This window comes from Anolis carolinensis, chromosome 6 (assembly GCF_035594765.1).
Source record: "Anolis carolinensis isolate JA03-04 chromosome 6, rAnoCar3.1.pri, whole genome shotgun sequence".
In the NCBI taxonomy this organism is placed as follows: Eukaryota; Metazoa; Chordata; class Lepidosauria; order Squamata; family Dactyloidae; genus Anolis; species Anolis carolinensis.
Window position 1 is genome coordinate 102,430,857 of NC_085846.1, and position 14,516 is coordinate 102,445,372.

Here is a 14,516-nt window from a genome sequence, read left to right on the forward strand (position 1 = left end):
ATATTGTAGCAGTGAACTACACTATTTAGATAGACTGATGTGGGGAAGATAGGACTGCACCCACAGGTTTTCCCCAAAGTGATATAAGTTGCTGTACAACTTGGGTGGAATGCTTATGTAAGCCCTAGTTTCTCCAACAAAAAACTAGAATTCAAACACTTGCATGGTTAAGTTTGTGTAAAGCCCTGACAGGATTCCATCTTTCTTCTTTTGCTGAAAGGCATAATCCGAAAGCGAGGGTAAATGATGTCTGATACACTCTCGTTTTAACTTCCTAAGCTTTTGTCATCGATAATGGGTCAATTCTTTCTCAAATGTATGCTTTCAGCTGGGGTAGATAAAAGAGGGGTAGATGAATAGCATTTTCCTTCATTTATTTCTTGCTGCAATTCTTTGGAAGTTCTCACTTTTGGACAATATTATGCATTCGCAAATGCTTAGCAAATCGAGAATGCATGCAAGCTTCTGTCATGTAAAAATGAGCTGGAGAACATTTAAGAGATTTAGCACATAGAAAAATGAGAAATTGAAGGAAAATAATATAGTTTTGAGATATGATTGGGAAAGGGCATGAATAATAAATGAACCTTTGCACATATGATACTAGAGGAAATTAGGTTCAAGGAAGAAGCCCACTGAAAAAACATGTGTCAAAAATAGGACAATGGGTTGCATAACCTCTAATGCTCAAGCTAAAAGTAGTCCCAGACTCCAAATGGTATGTTAATATTGTTGAGACATTGCTGATTCAGTACAAACTCTCTAAAACCATATCTGGATAGTGTATAGTATAGACAAGGTGTTATGATTGAGCCTCATGGCTCTGTTACTGACAGGCGTGGGCGTAAGACTCCTCGAGAGTCGGATACTCTCGAGGAGCGAGAGAGAAAAAGACTGCGAGACATATTTGCAGCACCATCTGACGAAGAATCTTTCGAAGGGTTTACGGAGAGAATGGAGGAAGGGCTGGTTAGCTCAGAGGAGGATGAGATGGATTGGACTCGGGTAAGGGAGGAATTGGGTGCCACTGGCCATGATGGGACAGAAGATGAATGGGGACCTTCAGGATTAGACCCATGGCTTAGCTGGAGGGATGGGACGGGATCCACAGCTGGAGATGCTGTTGGGCGTAGTCAGAGGTGTTCCAGCTCTGACGAGGAAAGTGATGAGGAAACGCCCGGGTTAAGGAGGACAGCTGACAGTGATGAAGATTTGTAACTGGCATAAAATGGGGCTTGGGAGCAATTGCAAATTGCGTCGGGCAAGGTAATCTGGGCAAACGCTTGGGATCCGTGTGTGTGTGGGACGCTTCCCTGAAGACTTGTGTGCTTTCCTGTGCTGTGACGTAAGTTGATTGAAATCCAGGGTCAGACGGCGGGAGGGATTGTGTGGGCATTTGTTTGTGCAAACCTGTGTTTACTCTTATTAGCTTGACCTTCCGTCGTCTTTCTGACGGACGCCATCTCCTGCTTTGAGAACCCGGACTGAACTGACCACGGCTTGTCTTCCCCCCTTCTTGGACTTGGAAAAACTACAAACGTCTGCTTCTGGCTTTGATTTACGGAACGGAACTGGTCTACTCTACTTCTACAATCCTTGGCTGAATTGCTCGTGTTGGAGATCCTGTCTACTGTGTGTGTGTGGGAGCGACGCAAGTTACTCTAAGCACAGTGCTGGCAGCAGAGAGGAATCTGCTGCCAATTAGTTGCATTCTTTGTATCTTTTGTTCCTTGGCTTTCGTTCTGTTAATACCTAGGCTGAAGCAAGCAGTTTGTTTTTACCCGGATTAAACTCCGGTTTAATCCGGTTTATCTTTTGAACATTTACTTTTGTCCCTTTTTGCTCCTAAAGGCAAAAACTGCCTGGCCCTTGTGTTTTTACGGGCATTTTTGAGTTCTGTAATCTAATAAACTCTGTTACTTTGAATCTTGTGGCGTTCTGTCCTTGACAGATTGCCCGACGCCCATAAAAAGTTTATTGCAGCAATAAACCCGTCAGGAAGACGATGGATGAGTTAAGAGCCAAAGTAGACCAATTGCAAACGGCCTTAAGCCAAACAGCTTTTGCTGTGAAAGGACATGTTTTGACTCCTGAACGCTTTGACGGAACCAGGTGCAAGTTGCCAACCTTTTTGGCACAAGTGGAGCTTTATTTTTCTCAGCTCAGTGCTCATGCTTTTCCTACTGACACTAGCAAGGTGGCTTTTATTTTGAGTTTGTTGACCGGTCCCGCAGGACAATGGGCCACTAATTTAATTTTGGGAAATGACCCAGTCAAGGACAATTTGAATAATTTCAAAAGGTTGTTAACTGATACTTTTGGGGATCCTCTCCGCACGGAGAACGCTGGGTGGGCTCTGTATCGGTTGAAACAGGGAAAGGGGACTGTTTTGGATTACTTAAATAAGTTTAACCTGTATCGCCACCAGCTGGATTGGGGGGAAAATGCATTCATGCTTTTATTTACTGCCGGGTTAAGTGATATGCTCCAGGATGAATTAGCACGCTTGGAGCCGGCTGAAAGCTGGGACGCCTTAGTAGCTAAGGTGTTGCGTTTAGACGCAAGGTTCGAGGCTCGTAAACACTCAAAAGCAATGTGTGCGCCACCTATGCATGTAACCAGGGCACCTGTGGTGATGGGGGAAGAGCCCATGGAGCTTGGGGTCTTTAAAAAACTGTCTACAGAGGAAAAGAGCCGTAGGAGGCAGCTGGGCTTGTGTTTGTACTGTGGGAATGCTGGGCATTTTGCCAAAAATTGTAATGTGAAACCTTCCCAGCTTTCGGGAAAAGGCCAGCCCTAGTGCGACGTGAGTCCAACGCACTAGGGCTCCTTAAGCAGTCAACTGAGGGGAGGAAGCATGTTTTCGTACCCATTACATTATCTGTTGGGGGAAGGGAACTTGTTTCTACTCTGGCACTGCTGGACTCAGGAGCTACGGTCTCCTATGTAGATATTGAGTTTGCTAAGAAGCATGGCATTCCTAGAGTGCGCAAGGCATGCGACGTGTGGGTGGAGGGAGCAGATGGGAGACTGCTGGAGACTGGGGTGGTTAACCAGGAAACCTCAGCAGTAACGTGGGAGGTGCAGGGAGTAACGGGAACGTTTGTGTGGGATATTACGAGCTTGCCTAGATATGATGTGATCCTGGGGATGGATTGGCTAGCTGTAGTAAACCCACAAGTGGATTGGGCAACACGTAAAGTGATCTTAAAGAGGCAGGATTGTTGCACTCTAAACGTTACTCATGCTGATATGGAGGGAGTGCCTGCTGAGTATGGGGAGTTCTCTGATGTATTTTGTAAAAGAGAAGCGGACAAATTACCACCGCACAGGCCATATGATTGCGCCATCAAGTTGGCAGAAGGTGCGAAACTGCCAGCAGGGAGGCTGTATGCCTTGACTGTACCGGAAAGGCAAGCTTTGCGAGAGTTTTTAGATGACAATTTAGCCAAGGGGTTTATTCGCCCATCTAGTTCTCCAACTGCGGCACCAGTATTCTTTGTAGCCAAAAAGACTGGGGAACTTAGGCTGGTCTGCGACTATCGGATCCTAAACAAATACACCATTCGGGATAGGTACCCGCTCCCTTTAATCTCGGAACTGTTATCAAGGGTGCAAGGGGCTAAGGTCTTTACCAAGCTTGACCTGCGGGGGGCCTATAATTTAATCCGTATACGGGAAGGGGATGAATGGAAGACGGCATTTAACACGTGTTTCGGATGCCACGAGTTCCGAGTCATGCCTTTTGGGCTTTGTAATGCTCCTGCGGTCTTCCAGAGGTTCATGAACGATGTGTTCAGGGACCTAATTGATCAATTTTTAGTGATTTATTTGGATGATATCTTGATTTTTTCTAAGGACGAGAAAGAACATCGTCAACATGTCAAGCAGGTTCTGCACCGACTGCGGGCTAATGGGCTTTTCGCCAAGGCTTCCAAATGCGTCTTTCATGTGCCTGAAGTGGAGTTCCTAGGTCATGTAGTGTCAGGTAGGGAACTTAAAATGGACCCACATAAGGTTGACGCCGTCAACTCATGGCAGGAGCTGAAAACTAAGAAGGATGTACAAAGGTTCTTAGGTTTTGCTAATTACTACCGGGAGTTTATTCCGAATTTTGCAAAGCTCACGGTACCTTTGACGCAGCTTCTGCGCAAGAAACAGCCATTTGTGTGGGGGCGGGAAGCTCACGAGGCGTTTCTACAACTTAAGTCTAGTTTTCAATCGGACAACATACTAACCCATCCTGATGTTGACAAACCGTTCGTGGTAGAAGCGGACGCTTCTAGCTACGCGTTGGGGGCTGTATTGTCTCAGAAGGATTCCTCAGGGACCTTGCGTCCCTGTGGATTTTACTCGCGGCAACTAACACCCTTCGAGCAGAACTATACCATATGGGAGAAGGAGTTGTTGGCGATTAAGGTGGCGTTTGAGGTGTGGCGGCACTGGCTTGAAGGGGCACGGCACCAGATCGTGGTCAGATCTGATCACAAGAATTTAGAGCACTTGCAAACAGCAAAGAAGTTAAACCAGCGTCAAATCCGATGGGCTTTGTTTTTCTCCAGGTTTAACTTCAAGGTGCAGTTCGTAGAGGGGAAGGCAAACTTGCGGGCCGATGCTTTATCCCGCAAGCCGGAGTTTAAGACCAATGAGCAGGTTGTATGTCAGACCATCTTGCCTACTGCCTCTCTGTGTGTTGTAGATAATGAGCTCGGGTTACATGACCAGATCCTTGAGGCTCAGAGGGATGATGTGTGGACACAGGAGCAACTGATGCTGCTCTCAGCAGGTAATCGTACCATACTGCCGCATCTACAAGATCAAGACGGAGTATTGGTACGCAGGGGGCAGGTCTACGTACCAGTGGGGGCCCTCAGGTTGGAGGTGATTAGAGCCCACCATGACGAACCCATGGCTGGGCACTTTGGCAGATTCAAGACCGTGCAGCTCATTACCAGGAGCTATTGGTGGCCAAAGATGCGGCAAGACATTCTGCGCTTTTGTGACAGCTGCGCCGTTTGCCAGCAGAGTAAGACGCCTGTTGGGCGCCCTAGAGGGTTGTTGTCGTCTTTACCTGTTCCGGACAGGCCATGGCAAATCATTTCCATGGATTTCATTTCAGATTTGCCTAAGTCTGGGGGTTATACTTGTATTTGGGTGGTGGTGGATTTATTTAGTAAACTGGCTCATTTTATTCCTTGTTCAACCATTCCGGCGGCCCCTACGTTGGCCTTACTATTTACTAAGCACATCTATCGTTTGCACGGAGCACCCGAGGTGATTATTTCAGATAGGGCTCCGCAATTTGTGTCACGCTTTTGGAAACATTTCCATGAGTGCTTGGGGACTAAGTTAAACGTTTCTTCAGCCTTTCATCCGCAAACGGATGGACAGTCGGAACGGGTTAATGGGCTCTTAGAGCAATATCTGCGTTGTTTTTGTTTAGATCAACCCACGGCTTGGGTGAAGTGGCTACCGGTGGCGGAATTTGCTTACAACAATGCGGTGCACACATCTAGTCAGCATACGCCGTTTGAGCTAACTTATGGTTTTCACCCACGGGGAGGTGTGGCGCCGTCGACCAATGTGGTCTCTTCGGACCCTGTGTACCGCTCTACGGAAATGGCTGCATTGCATGATGTTGCCCGTCGCTTACTGCTGGAAGCTAAGGCAACGCAGAAGACTCAGGCTGACCGCCACAGGCAGGCAGGGGAGGAGTTGGAAGAAGGGGATTTGGTGTGGTTATCTTCCAAACATATTAAACAGGCTGGGGGAAAGTTTGCGCCTCGGTATTTGGGTCCCTTTCCTATCGTTAAAAAGATTTCTTCCGTTGCGTTTCGTTTGCGTTTACCGTCTAGTTTAAAGGTCCATCCAGTCTTTCATCGTTCGCTGTTGAAACTTGATACCTCTAGTCGTCGTGGTGCTATAGCGGAGGGTATCACTGCCACTTCTCCGCCATCGGGGGAGGAGGCCTTTGTGAGAGGGGATAGTGTTATGATTGAGCCTCATGGCTCTGTTACTGACAGGCGTGGGCGTAAGACTCCTCGAGAGTCGGATACTCTCGAGGAGCGAGAGAGAAAAAGACTGCGAGACATATTTGCAGCACCATCTGACGAAGAATCTTTCGAAGGGTTTACGGAGAGAATGGAGGAAGGGCTGGTTAGCTCAGAGGAGGATGAGATGGATTGGACTCGGGTAAGGGAGGAATTGGGTGCCACTGGCCATGATGGGACAGAAGATGAATGGGGACCTTCAGGATTAGACCCATGGCTTAGCTGGAGGGATGGGACGGGATCCACAGCTGGAGATGCTGTTGGGCGTAGTCAGAGGTGTTCCAGCTCTGACGAGGAAAGTGATGAGGAAACGCCCGGGTTAAGGAGGACAGCTGACAGTGATGAAGATTTGTAACTGGCATAAAATGGGGCTTGGGAGCAATTGCAAATTGCGTCGGGCAAGGTAATCTGGGCAAACGCTTGGGATCCGTGTGTGTGTGGGACGCTTCCCTGAAGACTTGTGTGCTTTCCTGTGCTGTGACGTAAGTTGATTGAAATCCAGGGTCAGACGGCGGGAGGGATTGTGTGGGCATTTGTTTGTGCAAACCTGTGTTTACTCTTATTAGCTTGACCTTCCGTCGTCTTTCTGACGGACGCCATCTCCTGCTTTGAGAACCCGGACTGAACTGACCACGGCTTGTCTTCCCCCCTTCTTGGACTTGGAAAAACTACAAACGTCTGCTTCTGGCTTTGATTTACGGAACGGAACTGGTCTACTCTACTTCTACAATCCTTGGCTGAATTGCTCGTGTTGGAGATCCTGTCTACTGTGTGTGTGTGGGAGCGACGCAAGTTACTCTAAGCACAGTGCTGGCAGCAGAGAGGAATCTGCTGCCAATTAGTTGCATTCTTTGTATCTTTTGTTCCTTGGCTTTCGTTCTGTTAATACCTAGGCTGAAGCAAGCAGTTTGTTTTTACCCGGATTAAACTCCGGTTTAATCCGGTTTATCTTTTGAACATTTACTTTTGTCCCTTTTTGCTCCTAAAGGCAAAAACTGCCTGGCCCTTGTGTTTTTACGGGCATTTTTGAGTTCTGTAATCTAATAAACTCTGTTACTTTGAATCTTGTGGCGTTCTGTCCTTGACACAAGGACTTCAAAAAGTGTAAAATTATTAACTTAAATCTACCATTGCTTTTTCCAGTGGATATTGCTCTGCAAGAAATACTCAATTTAAACAAGATTTTGGGACAGAAAATAAATCTTCAACAAGCACTGCAAATTGCTCAGCAACAGTTACAACAACAGCAACCTTATAGCCAGGGTAGGTCATAAGTTAATGATACTATTCTCTACAAAGGCAGCCTTGAGATTTGTTATGTAGCATTTCTTTTTTCTTCAGTGAATACAGTAGTTCTATTTAAAATCGAAATAACACAGAATACTTGTAGAATATTTTAGCCATCAAATCAATAGCCAGTAATTGTTTTATTTTGAGAATATGTATTATTTACTATCCAGTTGTTTTTAAGGACTTGAACTTCGACATATTTAAGAACTTGTTCGAGGCCTGACTTCAACTCTTTAGTGTTCTACAAAAGTGGCCATTGTACATGTAGATGATTTCAGTTTTCAAAATATAAAATCATTCTGCACCATTTTATGTGCACATATTTTAATTTATTCTTCTAATGTTACAATATTTTAAGTGAAATGATTTTGAATTTGCAAATAAGCCTGGGAAATGGCTGTCTTATAGAACAAGACAGGAAAGGATGATGAAAGTAATCATGGAAATCAGTCTTTCAAAGACATGTAGCAGGAGTAATGGAACAATGAAAGGTTGCAAACTAATTTACCTGTAGAGAGAGAGAGGGCACTTGTTTTAAATTGTGTACCTTTTATACTTGGTCTTCGTATCTTATTGTTATGTTCTAGCAATTATCACATGACCAGATATTTTGAAACATAAATCCATTTAAAAATGGTTTTGTTGTATTTGTACATTTTTAAACTTGAACCCCCAGAAACTTCAACAGTTTCTGTGTCAAAGCAAATTGTTTTCTTCAACATGGCTGTGCCTCATTAGAACCCTTATGGTCACTTTTTGACTTTTCCCATTCACTTTTATAAAAGTAATTACAGAACTGGTTTCACACACTCTGTTGTGCATCACAAGTAGAAAGTTTTCTACTGGTAAAATCAACAGAACTGGTTTTAATTTTAAAATTTTGTGATCATTTGGATGGTTTTAAGAAGTGTTTTGAATATGTTTTCAGATGCATTTTTAGTTCTTATATTTCTACTACAAAAATGGGATGGAGATGTGATAAGTAAGTAATAATAAAATCTAATAGTGAACTATTTTTCTCTGCTAATGTTAGATTAAAAAAATTAGCCAGAATTTGAGGGAATGTTACATTTTTGAATTTTTAGGAAATGGATAAACATTAAAAAAAAAATCTTTCAGAACGATTGTGTTCCCTCTCTTCCTCTCCTTCCTGCTCTCTCAAACACACTGATTTGTTGTGTTTTAATTTATAGCTGAAAGGATCAGAAAGCTATCATTGACTCCCCAACTTCCTGGCACAACTAGATTCCATGAGTATCCTTCGCAGCCCTCAAGACCAGGTAACCTAAGGAAGTTTAGTTTTGCAGTAAAAAAGCGATCATATTCATACTACAGAAAATGAAGAGTTGTAATTAATCTAGAAATAACTATTCTCAGTGGATAAAGGTTGACCGAAAGGTTGGTGGTTCAAATCCGGGGATTGAGGTGAGCTCCCGCTGTTAGCCCCAGCTTCTGCCAACCTAGCAGTTCAAAAACATGCAAATGTGAGTAGATGAATGGGTACCGCTCCGGCAGGAAGGTACCAGTGCTCCATGCAGTCATGCCGGCCACATGACCTAGGAGGCGTCTACGGACAATGCTGGCTCTTTGGTTTAGAAATGGAAATGAGCACCAACCCTCAGAGTAGGACACGACTAGACTTAATGTCAGGGGAAAACCTTTACCTGTACCTTTACCTAATAGATAAAATAGAAAGTATACATTTATTTGCTGTAGCACAATTAAAATCTCGTACTTGAATGATAGAGTGGGGAATTAGGCTGTGAGTCAAATCATAGATTTACAGAATTGGAAGAGGCCTCATGGACCCTTAGTTCCAACCTCCTGCTCAATGCAGTTCTCCAGCTAAAGCAGACCCTTTTGAAAGATGCCCAGAGAAGGAAACCACACAGTCTCTAGGCCAGGCCAAGAGGCCACAGACCTCTTGGGAGGGGGGAGTCTATGGAAAGATTTCAGGGGGGATGTGAAAAACTTAGTCTTCATTTTATATCACATTACAGTTGTTCTTTGAAATTCTTTGAAATTACAACAGTTTTTTTGGTCTTCTGCTAGATCACACATAATCATAGCCCTGCTATGTACAAACTGTATTAGGTTATCAGATAATAAAATTGTGGGAAAGTTGTAAAATGTAATTTTGAATAATTCTAAAATTTAATGTAAAGACATACCAAAGATTGAGTATCATAAGACTAACTATCTGTTGCTACATGCTGAAAAGGCGCCCATGGTTTTCACCGGATTGGCATAGGGTTCCATGGAACAAATTGATTCAGAACCTCTGCTCTAGGAAGTTGATTCCATTGCTAAACAAATTTACTCTCAAGATATTCCTTCTAAAGTTTAATTAAAACCTACTCTTTTGAAACTTCAAACCGTTTAGACCTCATGGGGATGAACAGACTTGTTTCCTCCTCCCTGTGGTAGCCTTGTAGCCTTTGAGTACAATCATGTCACCCCTCAGCCTTCTCTTCACTTAAGCTGAACATGCCCAGATCTTTCAAACTTTCCTCGTATATTTTATTCTCTATACCTCTGATCTAGAATGTAACTAATTACTATCACTTTTAATCAGTTACCATAGATATTTATGGATTCAAAACAATATTTTAGTAAAGCACTGTATACTGTCTATGTATTTCCGTGCAGTGTGGGAAGCAAGCCAATTACCTCAAAAGGACTATGCCCACAAGCTGAATCTGTTAAAAAGAAAGATGTTGGGACCAGAAGTGAAAGGTAATTCATGAATTTGAACACAATTTTTGCCTTCTCCTACTTTATTTATATCCTGCCTTCCCCTGACATGGAACCCAATGCAGTTTGCAAAGCAAAACATTAAATGATATTTAAGAAATATGTACAAACTATTGGCATAAGCGACTACAGTATGTCTCTTTCTGTTGGCTCACAAAATGAGAACCATATATTAGTGAAAAGTGATGAATAGCTGTCTTTCCAGATGTACTCTCTTGTTCCTTTCAAACCTTGCAGAAAATTGGGAAAGGTACTATTAATAATTTATGAACTTCCTCACAGTCCATGTAGAAAGTAATTTACATGCTTAATCTGTAATAGGGACACAATAACAAAGGAAATGTAAGAAGTATTAATAGCATGATGGCACTGGTTAATTAGTTCAGTTAAAATTATTTTATTTTGAGAAGTCCATGGATAATACTAATTTTAATTCTAGGACCATTCCCCAATGTGTTGCTTCTATTATCAGCCATTTCACATCCTGCATTGCAGGAAACCTATAGCAGATTCTTGTCCTGGTTAATATATTTCTATGAAAGTGCTTAAGCTTTTGAGCACATGTGACTCTGGTTCCTATCATGTTCAGAAAAAAAATTCTGTGCAAGACAATGTACTGTTCGTGGACAAGCACATACTGTGGAAAAAGTGTGGAGGAAGACAGTCTCCCTGCTGTAAACAGTCTTCTAGCAGCTAGGCTTCCCTTCCACATGTCTTGCGACCCCTTAACAGGTTTGCCTTCCCCCTTTCAGCAAGGGTGCTTTAGTTACTGGTTTGCTCGTCCTGTCAGGCACTTCATTCATTCACTCATACACTCAGTTGTCCACCCCCTTTCAGGCATGGCACTGCATTCAGCAGCATGAAGCTACATGCCTGAAAACAGAATGGATGTGCCAGTGAGTGAGTGTATGAAGTGCCACCTCACTCACATTCCCACTTGCCTTTCGGGCATGGTGCTTCATGCAGCTGAAGTATCATTGCTGAAAGAAGGCAGGCAAGTGGGTAAAGCTGTTTACGGCAGTAAGACACATGGAAGGGAAGCCTAACTGCTAGCAGACTGTTTACAAAACTGTTCCTCAAAACTGTGTGCTAGTTGTTTCTCTGCAATCAGTACATTGGGGTGACAAATAAAGGATAGAACTATTATATGAGGAACACAAAAATGCCAATTTTGTCACCTAAAATAGGGCAAAAATGCAACTATTATGCAATGAAATATGGTAATATTGTTATTGTTGACTACATTGGTAGAAGACAGAAGGGCATTTGAATATGAAGCTTCATTGGCTTGCAGATGCTAAATTCCTGTTTCAAATTGCAGATTAATATTGCACTTAGAATATAGAAATATCTTGGTTGAGTTAAAACTGAACTAGTAGTACTGTGGAGCGCCACTTAGAAGCATTCCAACTTAAAAGATGCTATGAATTAAAAGCCATCACTTGGCCTGGGGGTCACTTTGACATATGAGCAGCATTTTGAGTTAAGGGCTAGCGCCAGAGGGAGCTCTATGTGAGAGTACAAGGTTTTAAGCTTTCAAGGGAGCAGCCTTCCTGCCTCGTACCTCGTACTCTTATCCGCCTTGGGAGATTGCTGTCTGTTTTGCTCTTTTCCACTTTGAGGAACTTTGGGTTATTTGATTTTGTGTGGATTTTAATCCTGGTATGTTTGACTTCACGAAGAGAGCAAGGGAGGGAGGGATGCTGGAATGAATACAGTATGAAGAAAAGGATCCTTCTGCCTTTTCACTTTGTGCTTCCTTGCCACAACTTTGTGCTTCTACCATTTTAAAGTTGATCTTTCTTTTTTATTGTTCTGTGTGAATGTGCTATTTTACCTTGCTGTTACAATGGCCAGCACACATTTTGTTGCTTCAAATGTACTTCTTTGCCACAACTTTGTGCTTCTACCGTTTTAAAGTTGATCTTTTTTATTGTTCCATATGAATGTGCAGGTTTTGTCATGCTGTTACACTGGCCAGCACACATTCTGTTGTCTCAAATGTGCCTCCTTGCCACAAATGTGTGCTTCTACCATTATAAAGTTGATAATTCTTTTTTATTGTTCCATGTGAATGTGTATTTATACATTATTTGTTATTTATAAAGTACATTTTCTTATTTAAAAACAAAAATGGTGGGTTGTGGGGGAATGGATTAATAGCATTTCAGTGTCAAAATTTGCTTTGAGATAAAGTGATTTTTAATTAAGAGCTCAGCCATGGAACAAATTAAATTCTTAACTCAAGGTATCACTGTATTGCTAGTCACTTTGGCAAAATTTGAGTGCTGCTGGGAGAAGAGAGGTGAGTGGACAGAGCTGCATCCCTGCAGATCTGGCATAGAGTCAGAAAGGAAAAGGGTCTTTTACAGAAAGCTTTCGGTTATCCATTATTTGGTTATTTAGATAACCTCTGTTGTTCAGCTCAGACCTGCTGGAGCCTCATCAATTCTCAAACAGGTAGGTTGTTTAACTTCTTTAACTTAAAGAACAATTGTCTTTGACTATGTAAAAATGTGTTGTCTGCTCCCAAAGTTCTCAGTTCAGTTCAGCAGTTTTCTCATTAGCCCCCCCTTTTTTTTTTGCCTGAACTTTGACATTCTTCACCTCCTTTGTTCTCTATAATGTGGTTTTCCAGTTTCCATTTCTTTTCAGATGGTGTTTTCAGGCATACAATTCATTGTCAGATTCCAGATATACAATTCATTCATTACAGTTTTGGGGCAGTTGATGAAAAGGTCCTCTGGGTGATAGTCGCCAGTTGGGTTCTGGCTGGCTGGAGTAGCCAACCCCAGAGGACCTAAGTGTGAGGGGTGGATTGTATGGGAGAAGGGGATCCTGTAGGTAACTTGAACCCAAGCCATGTAGGGCTTTAAAGGTCAAAACCGACACCTTGTACTTTTCTCAGAAACTAATTGCCAGCAACTTTAGTATCGGAGTGACTTTAGTATGGGTATTATCTATCTATCTCTATCAATCTATCTATCTATCTATCTATCTATCTATCTATCTATCTATCTATCTATCTATCTATCATGTCAGAAGTGAATTGAGGGTACAATTATAATGTATAAAAAAATCACCAAGTTAAAAAACCCCACAAACTGTGGGTATAATAAGCTTACTCCTAGATGTTCCTGTAACCAGTCTGGCTACCGATTTTGGTCCAAAGATAGGACAATGTAAAGTGCATTGCAGAAGTCAACTTTGATATTGCCAATGCATGCACTACTATCTTTAGTTTCTCCAAATCTAGGAAGGGGCATAGCTGGCATATCATGGTAGTAAGCATTCCTGACTGTGGCATCTACCTGTGCTGACATTTGGAAAAATGAACCTAGAAGCACTCCCAAGCTGCGAACATAGTCTTTCAGGGGGGATATAACCCTATCCAGAACTGGTTGACACACTTCCATCCCCAGATTAGGACCCTTGACAGCATCTCTGTTTTGTCTAGATTCAGTTTCAGTTTGTTCTTTCTCATGCAGCCCATTACCTCCTTCAGGCATTCATTCAAAGAGACGCACTATCCTTAGCTGAGGTTGTTTTTGAAGGCATGATATTTGGATGTCATCAGTATACTGATAGCACACCACCCCATACCTCCAGATGATCTCTCCCAGTGGTTTCATGTAAATATTTAAAAGCATTGGGGATACAATGCTACCTTGTGGGATGCCATATAACAGCTCTTTTTTGAAGGGCAACTATCCCAAGCAGCACCATCTGGAAACTGCCTGCGAGGGATGACACAGTGCTTTTGATTCCCAGCCCCTCCAGGTATTCCTCCACACTTGCAGGTTATGAATTTGTGATTTAATTATTGTTTTTTAGCAGGGAAGTCTGCATAAAATCCATAAATTATTATCACGTATTCTAAATCTTTGGATACAAAATTGTACACACCATTTTGTGTACATACTTTCCCTGTTTACATACTTTCGTGATGGAGAAAGACAGGTTTGGCCCTACTTCGCCACATTAGAAAAAAGCAGAAATGGAAGTTGATACTTCGGTTCAGGAAGAGCAGTACAGACCTTGATGTAAACAAGGCTGCATTCTCATTTATGCCTCAGACTTACGAGCTGTTTAAAAAAAACAACGTTTCAAGTTGTCTCAGCAATAAGTGAAATAAATATTATAAGATAATCAGGATACATTATTGTAATTTGTCAGTGATTACCTGTATCTTGACTATTGTCCTTGCAGAGCATGAGATCAAATTACTATATAAAAGGGAAGGTACGCCAGAGGAGAGTAAAGAATCATTGTTGCAATATTCAGGAAATAAAACATTTTTTCCACAAATACCTGGCCTTGCGTCTTCTGGCAGAAGTCCAGAGAGACCGAACGGTAAGCACAGATATTTTGGGAAAGTTGTGTGTGTAGGGGTGTGTGACTTGAAAAGTGAGAGGATGACAG

The 14,516-nt window shown here is 42.6% G+C and overlaps 1 protein-coding gene across 13 annotated transcripts in view; it reads left to right on the top strand.

Annotated features, from left to right (window-relative positions):
* Positions 1-14,516, top strand: part of ccdc7 (coiled-coil domain containing 7) — a 141,671-nt gene that overhangs the window by 119,302 nt on the left and 7,853 nt on the right. For 12 of the 13 annotated variants that reach the window (XR_010007239.1, XM_062984369.1, XM_062984376.1 and 9 more), the window contains 4 exons: positions 7,194-7,313; positions 8,534-8,620; positions 9,990-10,076; positions 14,304-14,447. Coding sequence is in view for 12 of the 13 variants with exons in the window: in XM_062984369.1 (XP_062840439.1) it covers positions 7,194-7,313; positions 8,534-8,620; positions 9,990-10,076; positions 14,304-14,447 (438 nt within the window). In the remaining variant the exon portion in view is untranslated. The remainder of the gene's footprint in view (positions 1-7,193; positions 7,314-8,533; positions 8,621-9,989; positions 10,077-14,303; positions 14,448-14,516) is intronic. The other variant, XM_062984378.1, reaches the window with a different exon arrangement.